The sequence below is a fragment of the Tauraco erythrolophus genome, chromosome Z (genome assembly GCF_009769465.1).
Source record: "Tauraco erythrolophus isolate bTauEry1 chromosome Z, bTauEry1.pri, whole genome shotgun sequence".
Classification (NCBI taxonomy): domain Eukaryota; kingdom Metazoa; phylum Chordata; class Aves; order Musophagiformes; family Musophagidae; genus Tauraco; species Tauraco erythrolophus.
In genome coordinates this window covers 41,393,629-41,415,635 of record NC_141496.1, presented here as the reverse complement: position 1 = coordinate 41,415,635, position 22,007 = coordinate 41,393,629, and the positions used below count along the sequence as shown (strand labels likewise).

Genomic DNA, 22,007 nt, shown 5'->3' with positions numbered 1-22,007 from the left:
ACAGATAAAAATGTCACAACAGTTGTCTAGAATTATACAGAGAGATGTAGTATACATGTATACAGTATAGCTAGACCTCTACATAGCTACATATAGATCTGCACATGCCTATACCATAAGTACATATTATATACGTATTTATTGTATTAATATATGTTCATATGTAATGCTCATAATACAGATAAATATAATCTGCATGTATTAATAGTTATTTATGGATAAATTATATTTTGAATTGGTTTCTAAGTATTTTGGTGTTTGTATAATTCTCATGTTAACCTTTCTACATAAAGTATATATACATATTTAAGTACAATGATTTCCCTAGATTTTGTATATATTGCTCATCACACTGCAATCTCATTACCCCCTAGATCATGAACTTCGACGGAAAAATAGATTAGCTCTCCACTTTTCTTCTGAATCTCACCTTTTTTTTTCTCCCTGCATTATAAGAAGCAGCTGGCACATTCCTATAAAAAAGAATACCTCCAGGCACAGAAAAGAGATTCTGGGCAGTAAGACAACAGCTGCAGAAATCTCATGGGCATAGGAACAGGTCTGTCGTGTGAGAAGGCTGTGCTGTGAAGTGACATCATCCAGTCGTGGTCAGGCTGGTGTGGAAGTGTGACGGCAGCTGGGGCTGAAAGAATCACACGAACCAATGCATCCTCTCTCTTTAATCCCTAATCAGTCCCTATCATCCATAATAATTTGGGCTGGCTATGTTGATAAAGGGTCCAGGACTTCTCATTCACTGACGTTAGAGAAGTGGATTTTTCTTCCATAAAGTTTCTTCCAAAGCCAGTGTAATTGAAGTGGAAGGTGGCCTTCAGCCTAGGAACTAAGTGTTCATATAGCTTGCCAACAGTATGAGTTTTTTCAGCCATTCCGGGACTACTGTCTTGTAGAGATTACTCAACAAACATATTTGGCTTTTAATGTACAATGTAGTAAGTCTCACTGCTTATAAGAATTGGCTTGTAAACATGAAAAACTAAAAAAGTGCTTCATTTTTGCTGAGTCTGATATTTATAGGTGAGGCTTCCCCATCCTGATTCACAAGTTAAATAACTTTTAAAATATAGAATTTTTGGCGATAAATTTAGTTGCAATAAAGCAAGGCTTCTTGAGAAAAATTACCCAGTAATGAAAATAGCCAACCAATTATGATCTGAAAAACATACTTGGAGATAAAATCCTGATCATATTGTTGAGATCTGCCTGTTTACAGTGGCAGGTAAGAATTTTATCCAACATGCTAAATGAGGATATTGGGTTTGTCAGCTCTTGGGTACCTTCTCTGTTCACTGGTGATATTTTTGTAGTGTGACTAGCAAAGATACTTAGCTTCTTTTATAGAGTGGCCAACATCAAACCACAGGACAGGCAATACTGTTATTGATTATGCTTAAGCTGCTGCAGACTCAAGGTTTCTCCTTTAGCTAAATTTTGATAGTTTCATATTCCAAATAGTTTTCTTTTTAAAATCACTGGAACAAATAGTACTCTCACGTAGTTTAGTTACATTCCTCATGCTTTCAGTCATTAGTCCTATTTCCATACCCTAATAAATAAATAAAAAACTCTATCTTCTTTAGGAACTGTTTTAGCCTGTTTGCAAAAGGAGGCATTTCTAACCATGGCTACAGAAAACTTACTCTATAAAACAAACACAATGCAGCACCCAGAACTACTTTTTTGCTAGTTTTTGAGGCATATGCAACCATTCAAAGCCTAATCCTGCACAAGTCCCCATTCTTCAACTTCCTCTAGTATGGACAAACATCGCTAAAAGCTAAGACAGATAGTGGTTGGTTTCACAATGCGAATTAGCTCTGGTCAAGTCGAGAAGGATTTTGAAGGGTAAAAAGTGATGCTTGTAACAGGAGGGAGATGCCCAAGGCATTGGTGGTGTACGACAGCAGGGTACTTCTGCACGCTGACATTTTGAGCAATACATTTTCTCAAAAAGTGCTACAAATGTGGCTGTGACACCACTGTCTTTAAAGAATACGCATCTTCCTCCTCATCCTAAGTATTCCATCCGTTTTCCAAACTAAGCATCGCCTTCCTGTGTGACTTTGGGTGCGCTCTGATACTCCCACCCCTAAGCATGTTGTGAGGACACGTGTCTTCACCAGGAGTGTTTCTCCTTGGAGACACGTATCTCCAGAAATCCTGTCAGTTTAGGAGCCTGTTGCAAAGAAGGGGTTGTAGCTGATTCTTTGGGAAAATTCTTTCCCAGTTTCAATAACTTTATAGCTTCTGTTCCCATGGAAACCAGCAGAGGCTTGCCACAAACATGGTTTTGCTTGCAAGTAACTGTGGGTTATCAAGGAAGATCTATGATGCACTAGATGGCTGAAGGTTTGGGGTTTAGTTTTTGTATTGAAATGCTAGCTTCGAGCTCAATAACAGCATTTTTGGAGTCTACTCCTGTAAGTTCCCACCTTAAATTCATACATTTTTATATTCTTTGATTTTCTTCAATATCGGAGATCAACAGAAGTGGTTGTTGGGTTTTGCTGTGTCAGATATCAATCTGCCTCAGAAATAATTAAAATGCCGAAGCTCTTATGTGCAGTACTGGAGAGCACTAGTCTGATTTATTGAGCTTATTAGGTTGGGTACTCCACTATGTGGAACAAAAAGCAGACCTTTCCAAAAGCGTGAGTATGAGATAAGAAATACCAGAGTGGGAGGCAGATAAACGGAGAAACTTGGGAAAATAGTGGGAAAAAAAAAAACAACCAACAACAACAGTGTCTAGCCTTGCTAGGCAGTGGTCTCAGTATTGCAATTAAACTTTTGACACTTTTGTAGTCATCACAGGAGAAGAGAGGATAAGGCATTTTGTGAGTATTGGTGAGATGCAGTTCTTACTTCAAAAGAGAAAAGTTAAGTGATTAGCCTGATTCCACACAGAAGATAAAGGTCAGAAAAGGAGATAAATTACAGCCTTTCAGGAGACCACTCTTGTAGCCTGTTAACTACAACAGCTTTCCAAGTTTTCTAAATATTTTCAAACCTAATAGCAGGGGAGAAAAAAAGAAAGGTAAAGCTTACAAAAGTATATCCCTTCAGTTTATTGATGAGCATTGTTAAAACAAAAGAAAGTAAAATTGTTTTCCTTTGTAGGATTTTGAGCTGAACAATGAGCTGAAAATGAATGTGTTAAATTTGCTGGAAGAAGTTTTGAGAGACCCTGACCTTCTGCCACAAGAAAGGAAAGCTACTGCAAATATACTGAGGTAAATAAATTTCTAATAATTTAGGATGTTAACTACAGCGTGTGAAATAGTTAGGAGATCATATATCATAGAATTGATAAGGTTTGGTTTTTCTACAAAGTATTTAATTTTGAAGGATTACTAAGTGCTTTATTAGCTATAAACCAGAGTGTGTTTTAAGTTTCATTCATAAAAATACCTGTGTTAGAAAATTTTTCTGTAGAACAGCTGGCTGCCATGGATTCAGTCTGCCCAGTAAAGCAACAAGAGCACTCACTATGATACCTTGCAGAACTGCTATCTCAATAACGAGCCACCCGCTCTGCTAAGCTCATGAGAGGCTGATGATAACCTAATGTGTCATGACATCCTAACAAGACCATGCTTGCACCTTCCTCTCTGTTGACATGACGTCCGAAGTCCTTTGTGTAGCTTACAGAGAGGAATTCTTGTTTAATTAGTGCTATGAAATAAAAGACCTTTAAGCTTCTGCATAACTACGACAATTTAAATTAGGGTTAGAACATCTGATTTTGTTACTTAGGGTTGGTATTACAGAGTTGAGTGTCTAGTCATGCCAAAGAGACAAATCTTCATAAGCATTTATCAGTGAAAATAATTTTGTCTACTAAATGTAAATATTCTATAGAGCTCATTGTCATGTAAATTGTTCTACGTTACTATGGAGCAGTAAAAATTTAAAGACAAGGCAGTTGTTAAAATAATATGCGATAAAAAAACATAGATAAATCTATGACATGCTTTATTAGCATTTTTGTAAGTATTCTGCTAGAAAGCCAATAAGGATGAAATAAATGCAGTACGTCTGAATTTTCTAAGACCATTTGACAGGTTTCCCCATCAGATACTTAAGTGAAAAAGAATGCCAGAAGAATGAGGGGAAAGTTGTTCCCCAGAGGGAAAAAAGTCAAACAAAGGATAAGAAACAAAGATAAGTTCTTAAAAAAAGTACATCATGTCAATGGTATTCTACTTAATTTTTACATAAATGAAAATAAACCTCCTTCTAAATTACATTGCATGTTCTGATATTCAGACTAAAAATAGTTGTTTGTTTCATGTATTTCCTTGGAAGAAACAGCAAGCAAGAGTAAAAAGGATTAGGATAATGGGTTTTAATAATATGAAAATATGTTTCATATTCATGAAACAGGATGAAGTGTTGGAGTTCAGGGAGGAGGTGAGTGGGTTAAGAAAAATTAGGGAAAGTGAGAGGGAAATTGACAACTTCCATAATCTGGTTGTGGCAGAGCTGAAAGAAGAAGTGGAGAGGTTAGAGGGGATCAGGGAATGTGAGGAATTAGGGCACAGAGGGCAATGGCAATAGGTCCCTGCTCGGCCTGGCAAGCGCAACTGCCTGGCAATTCCCCCGCCCTGCCAGGTGTCCTTGCATAACAGGTATGGTGCTCTGCAAGGGGCACTGGAAAACAGTGAGGATGATGGTTCTCCCTGCTTGGAGGTGTCACCAAAGCCTAGTCGGACTGCCGTCGGCATTAAAACCTCATCAGTAAGGAATAAAAGACGGGTCATTGTCATTGGTCACTCACTGCTTAAGGGAACAGAAGGCCTGATATGCAGACTGGACCCACTGCACAGAGAGGACTGTTGCCTCCCAGGGATCAGAGTTAAAGATGTCAGGAAGAAGCTTCCTTCCCTAGTACGGCCCTCAGACTATTACCCCCTTCTGTTGTTTCAGGTAGGCAGTGAGGAATTAGTAAGAACCGCTCCAAGGACAGTGAAGAAGGACTTCAGAGCCTTGGGGCGCCTGGTCAAGGGATCAGGAGCACAGGTTGTGTTCTCCTCTATCCCTCCAGCTGTGGGCAAAGATGTGGGATTAGGCAGGAAGTACCAGCAGATTAATACCGATTAATACCAGCTGGCTCCGAGCCTGGTGTGTCCGGCAGGGGTTTGGGTTTTTTGACAGCAGCTGGATCTGCAAGAGGCCAGGTCTGTTAGAAAGGCATGGTAACAGCCTGTCCCACAGAGGGAAAAGGGTTTTGGGAAGGGAGTTGGCAGGGCTCATAGACAGAGCTTTAAACTATGTATGAAAGGGGGTGGGGGTGAAATCAGGATCACTGGGAGGGAGCCGGAATGCAGTATGCCAGTGCTTGTGGGGGAGGAATGCACTAGCAAGATCGCGCAGTTTTGTGAATTAGCAAGGGATCAAGGTGTCATGCCGGGTTGCGGACAGAGCACAGGGGTTGTTGAGGGGTTGGTTACTGTGGAAACATCTGAGCATCTTCAGGGGGCTCCAGGTACCTCATCAGGGACCCAACTCAAATGTCTCTATATGAATGCCCGCAGCTTGGGCAATAAACAAGAGGAGCTGGAGATGCTTCTGAGCCTGCAGCGCTATGACCTGATTGGCATCACAGAGACATGGTGGAATGACTCCTGCGATTGGTGTGTTGGACTAGAGGGGTATAAACTGTTCAGGAAGGACAGGCAGGGAAGACGAGGAGGGGGTGTTGCCCTCTATGTCAACGAACAGCTAGAATGCATGGCGCTCCACCTGGCAAGTGATGACAAAAGAACCGAGTGCCTGTGGGCCAGGGTGAAAGGAAGGGTAGGAGACTTTACAGTGGGAGTGTGCTACAGACCACCCAATCAGGAGGACCAAGTGGATGAGGCCCTACATAGGCAGATAGGAGTTGCTGCTCGTTCACAAGCCCTGGTCCTCATGGGGGATTTTAACCACCCTTATATCAGTTGGAAAAACAACACAGCGGGGAACAAGCAATGCAGGGGATTCCTGGAATGCATTAACGATAACTTCCTTATCCAAGTTGTAGAGGAAGCAACGAGGAGAGGTGCCATGTTAGACCTCGTTTTTGTCAATAGGGAAGGGCTGGTAGGTCATGTTGAACTCGTGGGTAGCCTTGGCTGCAGTGACCATGAGATGGTGGAGTTTGAGACCCTAAGGGCAGCTAAGAGGGGGAAGCTCAGCAAGCTTGAAACCCTCAATTTCAGAAGAGCTGACTTTCGCCGCTTCAGGAACCTCCTTGGTAGTGTGCTATGGGATAAAGCCCTGGAAGGACTGGGAGCCCAAGATTGCTGGTTGACTTTCAAGGATCATCTCCTCCAAGTTCAAAGGCACTGCATCCCTAAAACACCAGATGACCTATATGGATAAACAAAGAACTCCTGGCTAAAATCAAAGACAAAACGGGAATACACAAAGCATGGAAACAGGGACTGGTAACCCGGGATGAGTACAAGGAAGTTGCTCGTGTACTCACAGACCAGGTTAGAAAAGCTAAGGCCCTGACAGAGTCAAATCTGGCCAGCGATATTAGAAATAACAGAAAAGGATTTTATAGGTATGTGAGAGAAAAAAGAAAAACGAGACAGAATGTGGAGCCCCTCTAGAAAGATATGGGTGACCTGGTTGCTGAGGACATGGAGAAGGCTGAAATTTTCAATAACTTTTTTGCCTCAGTCTTCACTGGCAACCACTCGAACCACACCACCCAAATCACAGAGGATGCTGGCTGGGTCTGGGGGAGTGAAGAACCACCCAGGGTAGGAGTAGATCAGGTCCGGGAACACCTAGAGAACCTGAAGGTGCACAAGTCCATGGGACCTGATGAGATACATCCACGGGTCCTGAAGGAACTGGCGGCTGAAGTTGCTAGGCCACTAGCCATCATATTTGAGAGGTCCTGGCAGTCTGGTGAGGTTCCTACAGACTGGAAAAGGGCAAACGTAACCCCCATCTTTAAAAAAGGGACCAAGGACAACCTGGGAAACTACAGACCAGTCAGCCTTACCTCTGTGCCAGGTAAAATCATGGAACAGATTCTCCTGGGAGCTGTACTAAGGCACATAAAAAATAACCAAGTGGTTGGTGACAGCCAACATGGCTTCACTAGGGGCAAGTCGTGCCTGACTAATTTAGTGGCCTTCTACAACAAAGCTACAGCGCTGGTTGACATGGGTAAAGCAACAGATGTCGTTTTCCTGGATTTGTACAAGGAGTTTGACACTGTCCCACGTGACATCCTTGTCTCTAAAATGGTGAGACACGGATTTGACAGATGGACCACTCGATGGATAAAGAACTGGCTGGATGGTCGCACTCAAAGAGTTGTGGTCAATGGTGTGATGTCTACATGGAGACCAGTGTCAAGCGGTGTCCCTCAGGGGTCTGTTCTGGGTCCAGTGCTGTTCAACATCTTTGTCAGTGACATGGATGACGGCATTGAGTGCACCCTCAGTAAGTTTGTCGATGACACCAAGTTGTGTGGTGCCGTGGACTCACTTGAGGGAAGAGATGCCATCCAGAGGGACCTTGATAGGCTTGAGAATTGGGCCAGTGCTACCTGCATGAGCTTCAACAAGTCAAAATGCAAGGTCCTTCACCTGGGTGGGGCCAATCCTAGGCACAAATACAAACTGGGCACAGAGCAGGTTGAGAGTAGCCCTGAAGAGAAGGATTTGGGGGTGTTTATAGATGAGAAGCTCAACATGAGCCGGCAGTGCGCTCATGTGGCCCAGATGGTCAACCGCATCCTGGGATGTATCAAGAGAAGCGTGGTCAGCAGGTCAAGAGAGCTGATTCTCCCCCTTTACTCTGCTCTTGTAAGACCCCACCTCGAATACTGTGTCCAGTTCTGGTGTCCCACCATAAGAGAGACATAGATTTGTTGGAGCGTGTTCAGAGGAGGGCCACAAAGATGATCCAGGGGCTGGAGCACCTCTGCTACGAGGACAGGTTGCGGGAGCTGGGATTGTTCAGCCTTGAAAAGAGAGGACTTCTGGGGGACATAATAGCTGCCTTCCAATACCTGAAGGGAACTTACAGGAAGGCTGGGGAGGGACTTTTTACAAGAGTGTCCACTGATAGGACAAGGGGAAATGGGTTTAAGTTGAAGGAGAACAGATTTAGATTAGGTCTTAGGAAGAAATTCTTCAGTACGAGGGTGGTAAGACTTTGGAATAAATTGCCCAGAGAAGTTGTGGATGCCCCTGCTCTGGAGGTGTTCAAGGCCAGGTTGGACAGAGCCTTGAGTAGCCTGGTCTAGTTGAGAGGTGTCCCTGCCCATGACAGGGAGGTTGGATTAGACGATCTCTGAGGTCGCTTCCAGCCTATGCCATTCTATGATATGATTCTATGATATGATATTTAAAAATATTAAAATATTATTTTAAGTAAGGGTTCTGTCACATTGCTCACAATGGGAAAAATTACCTTAATACCTTTAGCTTCTTAAGAAAATATGAGAAAATAAACCTGCACTGGCTTTTCCTGGCAAAGTAATGGAATAGATTTATAGGCTTTTAACATTGAAGTTTGTTAGCAATTTCCTGTATCCAGTTTCCAATTAGCCAATTTCCGTTAGCTGTTACATCAAGAAATGGGACCTTGGTAATTATGTGTAAACTGTGAGTTGCCCCTGTTTGCATCCTTTTGCTACTGCTCTGTGAAATGGTAGGTATTATTTATTTTCTCTTTCCTTTTGCAACTTGCTACTTCAGTATGTGAGCACACTGGATATGCATCTGAGAACAGGATATATTTATTTTGCAAAAAAGAAAAAAAAAAAAATTCTGTAAGAAGTGAAAATTCAAAAAAAGTTAAAATTTTTAAAATTGAGAAATGAGGAGAAGGAAAAAAAACAGGAAGGAGTAGTGAAATAAAACAATACTCAAAAATAAAATTCCAGTAAAAATGAAAAAGATGTATGCACAGAAATGGAACTAAAAGTTAATAAAAAATTAACTCATTTGAAATATTTTGTAGAAATAGATTGCATTTTTAAAAATCCTTCTTTCATAGTCATTATTCTCACAGTATTTCTGGAAAGTATTACGGCACTTAACAAGCAAGCAAGTAAAGCACGAATAAAATGACCTGTCCAAGTTCTCAGTGGGAGCTTCTGTTGGAAACAGGTAGAGAATGAAGATTTCCTGAGACAGGATCCTCAGCCAAGTCATCTTTCATCAGAGTTTGCCGTTGTATACCCTAATCCTGCTAGATTTTTCAAACAATGTAGTTTGATTATAGATTTGGTCATACAGAATTGTAAGTACTTGGTCACATCCCACAAACTAGCGCTGGAAAAAGAGCCATTGGTGGTTCAGCGTGCAGGACTAGTCCTTTTGACTGAATGCTGCATGAATGTCCCAGTTTCCTTCAAAATGAGGCATGAAATTTAAGCCATGGCTAACATTGGTTATTCAAAATCCTTTTATTGCTTTTCAAGACTGGCAGTGCTGCTAATGCATCTGCATGCTGGGCGTGTGTGTTGTATATTTCAATACTAATTCAATTTCAATTAATTTTCAATACTATTTCAATACTAAGTCCAATGAACATCAATGACAATATTACTGTCCCAAGGGTTCAGAAAACTGCTATGTTCCATTTTCTGTAGCTACCATATTTCAGTAGCAGCTGAAATTACTCCTGTGCTTATACTCCATGTCCTTATTATGTACACAAACTGCCCATAAGCATTCAAATAGAAGTAGTTGCATAAGTAAACTTTCAGATAGAGGCTTTCATGATTTAAACTGTAGTCAAGCTGCAGTCAAGAGGACATCAGGATATAGTCTTCAAGTTAAAAATGTCATCGCGTAAAACAAACTGTCCCAAAGTCTTATACTGCGCAAAACTGTAATCTGAAGCTCTTGGGCTTGTACACAGGAGGCAGATATTTACCAGGCATGTCAAATTCATTAACAGTTACGTCAGTAAGGAGAAATTAATTCTCCAAGAATAGGAACTGCTTCAGTAACCTTGTGAGAAAGAGTCTATTGGAGCAATTCTGATTTTGAACAAAAAAATCTTTCAACTGGGATGAAATACATAGATGTGTCATATATTTCATCCTTTTGCTGAAAGGAAGAGCTATGGTTCTTAAATCACCTCAGGAAAATGGGTTGTCTGGTAATTAAGAGTAGTTTCCAAGCTTCCTAAAAGCACTGTAGTTGCTCCTGAAGATATATTCTCAGCAAGGCTATATAGTTAACTGAGAAGAGGAAATTACAGGATTTAAGAAATAATCTGCAGTTGAATAGAGCTGTTTGTGTGTGACCTTAGATCTGTGGTAATGACACATAACCCCCATTTTTAAAAAGGGGAACAAGGAGGACCCGGGCAACTACAGACCGGTCAGCCTCACCTCTGTGCCTGGCAAGGTCATGGAGCAGATTCTCCTGGGAACCATGCTAAGGCACATGGAGAGCAAGGAGGTGGTGGGTGACAGCCAACATGGCTTCACCAAAGGCAGATCGTGCCTGACCAACTTGGTGGCCTTTTATGATGGGGTGACAGCATCGGTGGACAAGGGTCGACCAATGGATGTCATCTACCTGGACTTGTGCAAAGCTTTTGACACTGTCCCGCACGACATTCTTCTCTCTAAATTAGAGAGTCATGGGTTTGATGGATGGACCACTCGGTGGATAAGGAATTGGCTCAATGGCCGCACTCAGAGAGTAGTGGTCAACGGCTCAATGTCCAAGTGGAGACCGGTCACGAGTGGCGTCCCTCAGGGGTCTGTGTTGGGCCCGGCCCTCTTCAACATCTTTGTCAGTGACGTGGACAGTGGCATGGAGTGCACCCTCAGCAAGTTCGCCGATGACACCAAGCTGTGTGGTGCCGTCGACACGCTGGAAGGGAGGGATGCCATCCAGAGGGATCTCGACAGGCTGGAGAGGTGGGCCCGTACCAACCTCATGAAGTTTAACCAGGCCAAATGCAAGGTCCTACATCTGGGTCATGGCAATCCCAGGCATAAATACAGACTGGGTGGTGATTGGATCGAGAGCAGCCCTGAGGAGAAGGACTTGGGAGTACTGGTGGATGAGAAGCTCAATATGAGCCGGCAATGTGCTCTTGCGGCCCAGAAGGCCAACCGCGTCCTGGGCTGCATCAAGAGGAGCGTGGCCAGCAGGTCGAGGGAGGTGATTCTCCCCCTGTACTCTGCCCTCGTGAGACCTCACTTGGAGTACTGCGTCCAGTTCTGGAGTCCCCAACATAAGAAGGACATGGACCAGTTGGAGAGGGTCCAGAGGAGGGCCACGAAGATGATAAGAGGGCTGGAGCACCTTTCCTATGAGGACAGGCTGAAAGAGTTGGGGCTGTTCAGCCTGGAGAAGAGGAGGCTCCGGGGTGACCTTATAGCGGTCTTCCAGTACCTCAAGGGGGCCTACAGGAAAGATGGGGAGAGGCTGTTCAGGAGGGCCAGTTATGATAGGACAAGGGGTAATGGTTTTAAAATAGAGGGAGGTAGGTTCAGGTTGGATATTAGGAAAAAATTTTTTACTATGAGAGTGGTAGAACACTGGAACAGGTTGCCCAGAGAGGTGGTGGATGCTCCATCCCTGGAGACGTTCAAGGCCAGGTTGGACAAGGCCCTGAGCAACCTGATCTAGTTGGAGATATCCCTGTTCCTTGCAGGGGGGTTGGACTAGATGACCTTTGAAGGTCCCTTCCAGCCCTAACCATTCTATGATTCTATGATTCTATGACACCGGGGTGGGCAGTGTTCCTTTTCCACAAGCCTTTATTTTTATTGCACATTAGGAATACGTATAAGCTTTGAAAAAAATGATCAAGTTGCTAGTCCTAAGAAGTGACCTTCTGTCCCATGGAGGCTGTGAACACACACTTCTGGCTGCCTCAGGAACCATCTCAGCTATTGGGGTAGCAAGCAGGAGTCCCTCTGGTCCTCCACTTCTCAGCTTGTTTGTGAATTCAGAAGTGGAACCAGCTCCAGACTATTCTTTGAAAACTTAACTTTTCAATAATTCAAAATATAAAACTGAGGAATAGTTTCTGTCAGGAGGATTTAGGTTTTCTGGCAGGTTGAAAAGGTCCTTGCTCAATTCTGGAGCTGATTTAATGAAGAATGAGAAACCAACAGAAGCAGAAGAGACAATATGCCTGCATCCTATCTGACAATACAATTATATGAACCCAATTGGCAACCACGTCTCTAGTGCCAGAAGATCAAAGATTTTTCTGTATTTGCACTAAAACAAAGTACTGCTTCTGGTGCAAAAAGAGCACACGATGACACGGAAATGTTTCTTTCCCTGATGTTCTTGCCTGATGCTTCCTGTGGTGCCACATCTGGTTGTGGAAGTAGGTCAAAGCAAACACTGAACATGCCCTTCCCTAAGATGGGAGAATTATATCTATTACTTGTCTCTGAAGATTACTATTTATTGTAGTAGGGACAACCACGACTATGTTCCTTTTGCCCAAGAACTGCTAAGCTTTAAGCAAATGCTCCCATACTACATCGAGACGTTGTGAAGAGTGTTCTACACCAGTGTATCTCTCATATCATTGTTTTCTTTTTCTCTGCATCAGTTTACAGATTTTTCTATAGTTTGCCAACGTGGCAGATTACGGTCAACGTTCTGAATATTAAGAGAAGGCCTGTAATGGAATAAAATTATTTCTTGAGTTCCTTGAACCGTCCATAGAATATAATGACAGGGTGATAATGAAAAAGGGTTTTCCTCTCTGCGTTAACTTAGAAAAATTTCTTTCGTGGGATCCACTGTGTCTAACTAAAGCACCTAAACACGAAACAAACTACAGACAGCTGATGAAGCACTCCTTCCAAGGTAACTGCCTATCACAAAGGAGATTCTGTCCACGAAAGTTGGCTAAAGTTAGGCATCCTGACTATTCCTTCAGAGATCATAGAAGACACCTTCCTTTCTCAGACAGTTAGAGAACACAGGCAGTCACTTGTGGAAGATGTGAATCCCACACTGGATATCTTAAAGGTATCTAGAGTCTTTCTTATTGTAGAAATGTGTAGAGGTGCTCCCAGATATTGTGTTCCTGTTTTGGTTCACCTACCAATATCTGGTTTGGAGAAATGCTGCTCAGTGCATCACCACCACATACCTACCTCCATTGAAAGGTGATACCTTTTTGGTTTTCTTCTAGAGGAAGGGCTTTCATCTAATATTACTTACAGAAGGAACATAAATTACTCACCTAGAACTGAAGAGCTTTTTTACTGTTACTTCAAACAGTAATCTTCTACTGTTTGAAGATTTTTGACAGCATATTTTTAATGTGAAAGCACAGATTTGTCTTAACTGGAAGTTTTGATGAACGTTTCATTCCAAAGACTTCTCTGGGACAGGATGAAAATAGGAAGGAGGGATGAGCCAGTTGATATGCCCCTCATGAAAATAGTCATTCACTCAATTACTAGGTGAGTGTCATAAAATAGGCTTTTTAGTTGTTCTGAAGAGGTACTTGCCACAGGCTTTTTGTATCTGAGAGGCCTTGGCGTATCAAAGCATGGAGTCTATCAGAGTTCTGGTTTGCCAGTCAGCCTTCACTGTAGGTCTTGGCTTCTCTGCATTTCAGTTTTCATAGCCTACTCTTGACTCTGAAAAGTAGAGGAATTGAGAGTGAGGTTAGGAAAAGCATTTCTTAACATAAATTCAATGCACAAACACTCGTGAAAGAAAAGTTCATGCTTTCTGAGCCTACATATAGGTATATTCCATGCACTGTCTCCTTGAAGGATATTGGGTACAAATGTCTCTTTTTACAGACTGACCCAGCCTGAGTGTATGTGCGCATATGAGCATATAAATTTCTTGGAAAATCAGTCCCTTTATTAGCAGAGATTAGAGGAGGAGGAAAGGTCGGTTTGTATTCTGAAGATATTATGGTCAGCTCTGTGAAAGACTGTGTAGAATATGAATGTCAAGGAAGGTGATTATGAGAGATACTGAGCTGCTTCATGCCTTCTTGAGTCATCAGACAGAACAGCTGGTATTTATTACGTGATGAGTTTTTTGTTGAATGGATTGACTGGGTTTCTGTGCAGGGTAGAAAAGGGTTTTTTTACTTTTTATTCAATATACTTTCTGAAAGCTAGTCAAACCTACTGAAGTATGTTTTGCTTGAGATTTTATCAGCCTTATTTACTAACCTCTGAAATCTAGGTAAAATTTCATTGATGGTGAAGCAGGAAGGTGTAAAGTTCAGACTGAACAGCAGTGAATAACTTTGATAAATAGTCCTATCTGGAGAAAAAAAGGGGTGGTTCAAGAAACAATTCCTCCTTCTTCTTCCTCAGAATAAATGTAAATTAAATCCAGGGATATGCAGAGGTCAAAATATGATGGATGACCAATTTTCTGCGTTGTATGATCTCACCAGACAATACATTTCAGACTTTATAACTTACACCAGCTTTTAAAATATTTTAAAAATACTCTGTGTACCGTAAAGGAATGAGGAGACAGATGCTAATATATTCCACTAGAAAATTATTTTAATATTTGGACTGGTCAAGCATCAAGAACAGTTTAAGTGAGAGAGAGGTCTAATCTTAGCTGCTGACTCTAAGAATTCGGAAGTTATTACTTTTATATTTACTTATTTCATTTGTAAGCATAAGGATGGAGGTGTCACCTCATTCAGTCCTTCCTGAGGGGGATACTCTTAAACATTCTGGCAGAATCTCTCCTTACCTTTGCTTTCTCTCATAACTCTTTTCACATGGACCTGTGCTTCTTAACCAGTTTCCAGGAGCCTCTCCAGTGCAATGGGAACTGCCCAAGCAGAAGTGATCAGTTCAACACATGTTCCTAGACGTTTGTTGAAACTAGGTATCCCAAAGCTGACAACAGTTCAGACTGAAGTGGAAGATTCTACCAGTGCTATCAAAGTAGCTTTATCCAGTCTAGAGATGTACTGTCCTCTGCAGATTTAAACATAGAGCATTTACGGATAAACGGAGATTTTTTTTTCATGAGACCACTGGGTTAGAGAAAAAGCACCAGTTGTCTCTTTAGAATGAGGGATTGAAAGTCTACATAAAATGTGAGATGTCATATTAAAGAGTATCAGGAAACAATGATGGGGAAAAGTTAAGTATTTTCAGCCTTTTAAGAATCTCATGTTTCCTATTTTATTTTGTATTAAGCAAATACAATTATTTCTCTATCAAAGATGACAACTCCAGCCATTATAAAGTTATATATAAGGAACTCAAATGATGAGTTTGCAAGATTACTGAGAATACTTGGGGCAGAAGGGCAAGTCCTCTTTTTTTAATTGCCAGGAAGCACATGCTTTTGTCATACGATGAATAATACCTTTCTGCAGGCAATCAGTCATGAGATACAGGACCAAATAAGCTGCTCAGGAAAGATAGATTGCCAGTCTGTTTACAATTACTGAGGCTGCACACTGTTGTTATCTGGAGAAGTTCAGGCTCTCCTGAAGAAGTAGGCATTCCAGGCTTTGCATGGCTTGCCCATCAGAAATAAGGTGTTTCCAACTCCTGTGAAGAAAGCGGCATTTTGTCTGGATTTGATAGGCTGAAAAGGAAGGCAATGAAGTTTCTTAGATCCTTTCTCTGTGTATCTGCATTTGATTTTAACCTGGTCCTCCAATTTGGCAAACCAAAAGGAAATAACAGCAACTCACAACAGAAGAACCTAGTGTACTAAGCATTAACACTTCCTCCCCACCCACATAGTACAAATTCCGTATCTTACACTCATAGCTAAAGTCTCCAGGCAATATAATCCTTTTTTTTAACCCTTTACCCAGCTGGTACATAGAAAGTCTGTTACTACAGAGTGCAAAAATAAAGAATTGGAGGGACCATGAGAAGATATCTGGTCCAGTTGCTGTGCTTTATGGAATGCTCAGTAAAACTGGATCTTCTTTGAAAATGGTCATCTAAACTTCCCTTGAAAATTCAACTGATGAGCGCTCTACAACTTCTGTAGAAAGCCTGTTTCAAGGCTCAGCTATACTTGCGGTGGGAAAATTGAACTTAATGTTGAAACTGCATCTCCCCTGATGCAAATCAGTCCAGTGACTTCTTGCCATATTGCTGGTGTCTTTATAGGCTGTCTTCTGCATACTGACTTACTGTTCTTTCTCTCTAAATCTTCTCTTTCATCTATTACATAAATCTAGTCTATTCAAGGTTTCTTTGGGTCTATATTTTCCAAATGAAGGGGTAAGAACTTAGAATTATGTGCCAAGATACTAATCAGGGTAGATGAGGTTTGATGAATACTTATCACTTCTGGTGGGTTCATTTTTGACACATTACTCTGAAATAACCCTAATAATCACAGGTTTTCTGTAGCAGATTCGGAAGCATCATTTAACACTTTTATTACTGAAAGCAAATCATGTACTTGCTACAGTCAAAATCTGCTAGCAATTTGTTGTCTATTTGTATACTCTCAGCTCTTTGTGTGGAACACTGAATAAGACATCGTAGTGCCAATAAACAAGAGCACTTCCCAGTGAATCACTCTTTTATGCATGCCTATGTTACTGTCTTTTCTTTACTTCTCAAATGTTGATTTTTCAAACATTTGTCCAAAATATCGTTTAGCACAACAGTTTAAAAGGCAGAGAAAAGGCTTGAGATGTAATTTTCTACCTTTACGTTTCCTAAGATTATTCAGGATAGAGAGCTTCTCATTAAATACTACTGTTACTGTGTTGAGGTTTTGCGTTGCCAGTCCAGCTCTTGAAAAGGGAATTTTTCTTTGTCCACCAGTCTTCTTTGCACTAAAGTCAAAGTGGGATGGGTGCAGAAAGCTTATCACTATAATCAGCAATTAGGTACAGTAGTCTCTGTCATTGACCATTCTACAGTATATGCTATTCGTGCATGCTTAGAGGTTTTAACCTTCCATGACCATCATTTTACCTTACGTGACCCTGGTGTCATATAATTTTGTACATTTTTTACTTAAAAGAGGACATTAGATTTTAGGTACCATATATTTTTTTTTCTTCATATCTTCAATTGCAGTCTTAGGATTTATTTTAGATAAATATGATTGCCTATCTGTGATAAGGTTTTCTTATAACCATGGACAGTTTTATTTATATAGAATGTTCTGCTACTTAATTTTTCAGGGCTCTTTCTCAGGATGATCAAGATGATACCCATTTAAAAATAGAGGATATCATTCAGATGGTAAGTTCTTCTTGAAATTTAAACATAAATACTCCTATAGAAATGTTACGATTTTAAGTCAATATAATGTCGCACAATTGCAACTCTACAACTCTGGACAGAAGTACTGGTCTTTTGTATCAGGAGCGTACTTTTCAGTTTAGAGAACATAAGAATTTCTTTCTCCCCATGTCAAAGATGAACAAGTCAAAACTTTAGGATTTGGATTTAAATCACATGATAAAATAAGGGAAAGGTATTAATTTATATGAAATCATAAGCGTCTGCCATCTCAGCTGCCATCAGAACTGTAGATGGCCTTGACTGACAGTGCCTGTTCTCCAAACTGTAGTCACCACCATCTCCTAAGTACATTGCATTAATCTGAAGAAGAGTGTGGGCAATGAACCAGGTGCAGAGTGGTTATGTGGAAAGTAACGCAGAATACACAGACTTTAATTGACCTACGTGCTTACTCCTGGCTTGGTATGTGCATGTTTTCCTATGGGTTTCTAGCTTGATGTTTACCCTTTTTTTCTTAATTCTGATTTCTTTGAGCAAAGAAGTTAATTACAACTCCGTGTTGAAAGTTCATACAAAGTTCTTAAAAGTCTGTGCTCTGAAATGTCCTGTGATGCAAAAAGAGATCATTAAGTGTTCTCCTTATTTTTGCAGTCAGATTGTCCAAAACCAGAGTGCTTTGAGACCTTGTCGGCCATGGAGCTTGCAGAGCAAATAACTCTTTTAGATCACGTAGTTTTCCGAAGCATACCGTATGAGTAAGTGTCCTCCTACAAGTGACTGAAGTGAGTACAGTGGGCGAGTTATTGACTGGCAGTGTTAGGCACTGCACTAATTCATGCTGCTGACAAAAAGGTCTGCACACATAACAGGATAATGTCTTTCACCTGTTTCTGTCACTGCCTCTGACTACCCTATAGTTCGATCATGTTTTGAAAGGCTGAGTTCTTTGCTGAGAAAAAAAATCTGCAGTCTGAGGCTCTGGGCTAGTGAAATGTGAAAATGGTATGCAAGTGCTGAGTCTCTATGGAGGGAGCATTGGATCAACTTCACTCATACAGCAATTTAACATGGATATAACCGTATAAGCTGACAAGACAAATTTTGATAGGGTCACAACGCTGAAAATTAGGATGAGGGGACTGAGCAAGGGGATTAAAAGAAAAATAAATCTTTATAATATTTACTGTTTCAGATAACATGAAAAATCATTTAGTGAGATGCTGGAATTAGTGTAAAGCTGTGTTATTAGCTTCTAACAAAATAAGGTATAGTTGAAATCCACTTAGGCTACAGTTACAGACAGAGACTCTTTTTTTTTTTTCCTGTCCCCTCAATATCTAGAGAGTTTCTTGGGCAAGGCTGGATGAAAGCGGATAAAAATGAGAGAACACCCTATATTATGAAAACTAGTCAACATTTTAATGATGTAAGTACTCTTAAATATAGATTGCTTTCTAGGAACTCTATTGACGCTGTCTATGACCTCTGGAACAAAAATTTTTTTTTTTTTTTTTTTACAATGTGATGTAGCTTCTTATCTAGTAGTAACTGAATGTTACAGTCTTTTTTTTTGTGATTAACCTTTTAAATCAAAGCACATGAAGATTCTTGTTTTCAAGAATTGGTACTCAGCATTTCAATGGCAATTTAGTAGGGTAGAACATTATAAGCTGTGCTACGATGTCTTATTGCTTATAAAAGAAACTAAATTTTCTCCAGAGAGTGAAAATATAACACCAATTCTATTTAATGAATGCCCTTTGTATCCCCAACCATATTTTTGCTCTTTACCATTTTCCTTTAATTTTACTGAGATACTTCCCAATCAGTTTTATTAGTGTTGACTTGGAGATACTCCCCATTGCATTTCCTACCCTTCTTTCATATCTTCATTCCCCTCCACTTCCCTGCAACACTGTTCTCAATATACTTTCTCTGGTTTTATTAAGAGCCATGAGTTCTGTTGTGCATTAGTTTTTTCTGCCTTGTTCATTAAGTAATTATATGTTGAAAAAGATTATGTTTAAATATCCTAAATTTCTTCCTCTTTGTTTGATCAGATGAGTAACCTTGTTGCCTCCCAAATCATGAATTATGCTGATATCAGCTCCCGGGCTAACTCAATTGAAAAGTGGGTAGCAGTAGCTGATATCTGTCGATGTATGCACAATTACAATGGTGTGTTGGAAATCACGTCAGCCTTGAACAGAAGTGCAATCTACAGACTTAAGAAAACTTGGGGTAAAGTATCCAAACAGGTAAGAAAGATATGATTACAGTACGATTTCTAGATTTCACTGGTCAGTGTGTTCAGAAAACAACGTCCTGAGATAGGGTTCCTCCCGTAAATATTTCTACTTTTACAATACTCTGACTTTTTGCTGGAAACACCATGTGGTACTGGTGTTTCATGTCAAAGTATTTTGTATTTAGCTTACCCCTTTTTTGTGTCATTAATTAAATATATATAGTGACAAACAGATTTCAATGGAATTGTCAGGTGCCTAAGCCTACAACTTGAGCCTGAAGTACTGAAATATTTGAGAAAACTAAATTTTAAGAAAACTAGATATTTTCAAAGATAGACATCTGGGTGGTTACTAGCTGTAACTGTAGTCAGCTCAGGTGCCTAAAATAGGGGACATTTCCCTGCCTGTGCAGAAAGGTGAGCATTTCCCCTCAAGGTGCTGAGTTTTTTGCTGTGCTGTAACAGACCATAGACAACTAGACCTCTTTCTCATTTAGGCGGCTAAGTTTAGATGCAGTAAATATCTCCCTTTAACCCTTACTGTGCTGCTGATACTGTCAGCCCCATGGATGAGCCTGTGAGAACCACAGCCAATAACAAAAATAAGACACAAAAAAAGCCCTAGCCAGGATGAAGAGTATCCAGTCTTTTACACGGAGTTGGACTCAATGATCCATGTGAGTCCCTTCCAACTCAAGGTATTCTATGATTCTGTTGTTTTATGTTCTCTGTTTTAAGTGTTTTGGAGAAATGGGTTGAATGATTTAAGTCTCAGCTTTCTACTATTTGAAAAAAAAAGGTTAATATTTTTGTATGATGGAATAACAGAGCAAGGAGGTCTGTAGGACAGAGCCAATCACTTTTAAGTTAGGCAGTATTTGGATACAGGGTTTTCTCCAACTAATTGGAAGATTTCAGCTTGCTCTTTTTAGATCTGGATAATTGACATGCAAAAGGTGGGCTTTTATCATTACGTTTCCACCTCTGTACGTTTCTGCAGCTTTTACAAAGCACTCAAGCAGCCCAAGCAATGAAATCCACTTGGAATGTGTTCTGACTGCATTGCCTTCTTTCTCCAGTCAGCTTTTTCTCAGATGCTTTATAGCTGGTGCTATGTTCTTTTATTTAAAGATATGCTAAAAATCCTTTCAGTATAAACTGTTATATAAGAGTTTACCTCCAAAAGTTTTATGTTTAGAATTTTTTTGATTTTTAACCTTCTCAATTAAAAAAAAAACCAAACACATTAATGTTGTTGCACAGTTCTCCAGTACTTATTGGAAACTTATCTGAATGTTTTATCACCTTGCTATTTAGAAGAAAAAGAAAGTGTCTGCTTCTGCCTACAGCTTTCTCTTAATTGGAAGTTCAGTTTCAAATATGACAAATTTATCATGATTCTCTGTACTGTCTCAAGTCATAAATGGACTGAAAAGCAAATTTGTTTTGCTTATGAAGTAACCAGGCTCTGATGGTGCCCACTGGAAGTAATTTGTGTAAGACAGTAATATATTTTCAAATATATATTCAGCTTTTATCAGAAACTTGCAGGCAAAACCAGCCTAGTGCAAGCTGCAAGACAGTAAACATCCTTTACCGTCACTAGTTTCAGTAAATGCAGCTGAGGATCCTCTGCAACATGTAAGGTGAAATCTCTAATATTCTTGTGTACACAGTAAACTGAATCACTGACCATTAATTTAATGAACTTGTGTTTTTTGCTGAATATGCAGGCTAATAATATTAGCATAGATAGAGGTTCTGTGTATCAGTCAAAGGAAAGTCCTTAATGCTGCCTAATATCCGTTTTCAGAAATACACTAGGAACTACAATGAAAGCTAAATTCCTAATGCCTCTGTTATTACTTTTGAAAATGGACCAAAGATGCTACGTGAAATACACCTTTTCTAAAATCTAATCCCAGGCATTTATGTGCAACAGCAATGACATTTGTAATGCACTTTCTTTCTAGACAAAAGCTCTCATGGACAAGCTTCAGAAGACTGTATCATCTGAAGGAAGATTTAAAAATCTTAGAGAAACACTCAAAAAGTATGCTTCCCTACACTATACAATTGTGTTTTGTTATAAGCAGTGGATAGTACATGTTAAAGATTAATTTGCTTTGATTAAGCTTTAATAATTAATATAATATTGGATAATATTTTTACCTGATAACCTTTTGGTTCAAGTTTTATTCTATGTGGCATTATTGTTTTGCTGAACATCCCATGACTTCCTATCCCTGATAGATAAATATAATACCTCCAGAGAATTACTGAAGCAAATTAAACTATTATTCTGTGTGAATGTTCCCTGTTGGAGTTTTACTACACTGATAGACTTTTTCAGAGAGTGTGAAGCCAGGTTTATAAATAAAAGTTCTTATTCAAAAACAGGATTCCAAAAAGTCCCTTTTCTAGATAAGTTTAGGATTTAAGAATAAGCTTGAGTGAGATCAAAGATCCATTCACCCCTTTATCTTGTTTCTGACAGCAGCTAGTAGCTGATGAGAGGAACACAGGAACGGGTCAAATGCACAATGATAT

The 22,007-nt window shown here is 40.2% G+C and overlaps 1 protein-coding gene across 3 annotated transcripts in view; it reads left to right on the top strand.

The window, feature by feature from the left end:
• RASGRF2 (Ras protein specific guanine nucleotide releasing factor 2) overlaps positions 1-22,007 on the top strand; it is a 148,864-nt gene that overhangs the window by 123,678 nt on the left and 3,179 nt on the right. For all 3 annotated transcript variants that reach the window (XM_086629176.1, XM_086629175.1, XM_086629174.1), the window contains exons 19-24: positions 3,142-3,254; positions 17,146-17,206; positions 17,861-17,964; positions 18,551-18,635; positions 19,270-19,467; positions 21,431-21,510. In XM_086629176.1, the coding sequence (XP_086485302.1) occupies positions 3,142-3,254; positions 17,146-17,206; positions 17,861-17,964; positions 18,551-18,635; positions 19,270-19,467; positions 21,431-21,510 (641 nt within the window). The remainder of the gene's footprint in view (positions 1-3,141; positions 3,255-17,145; positions 17,207-17,860; positions 17,965-18,550; positions 18,636-19,269; positions 19,468-21,430; positions 21,511-22,007) is intronic.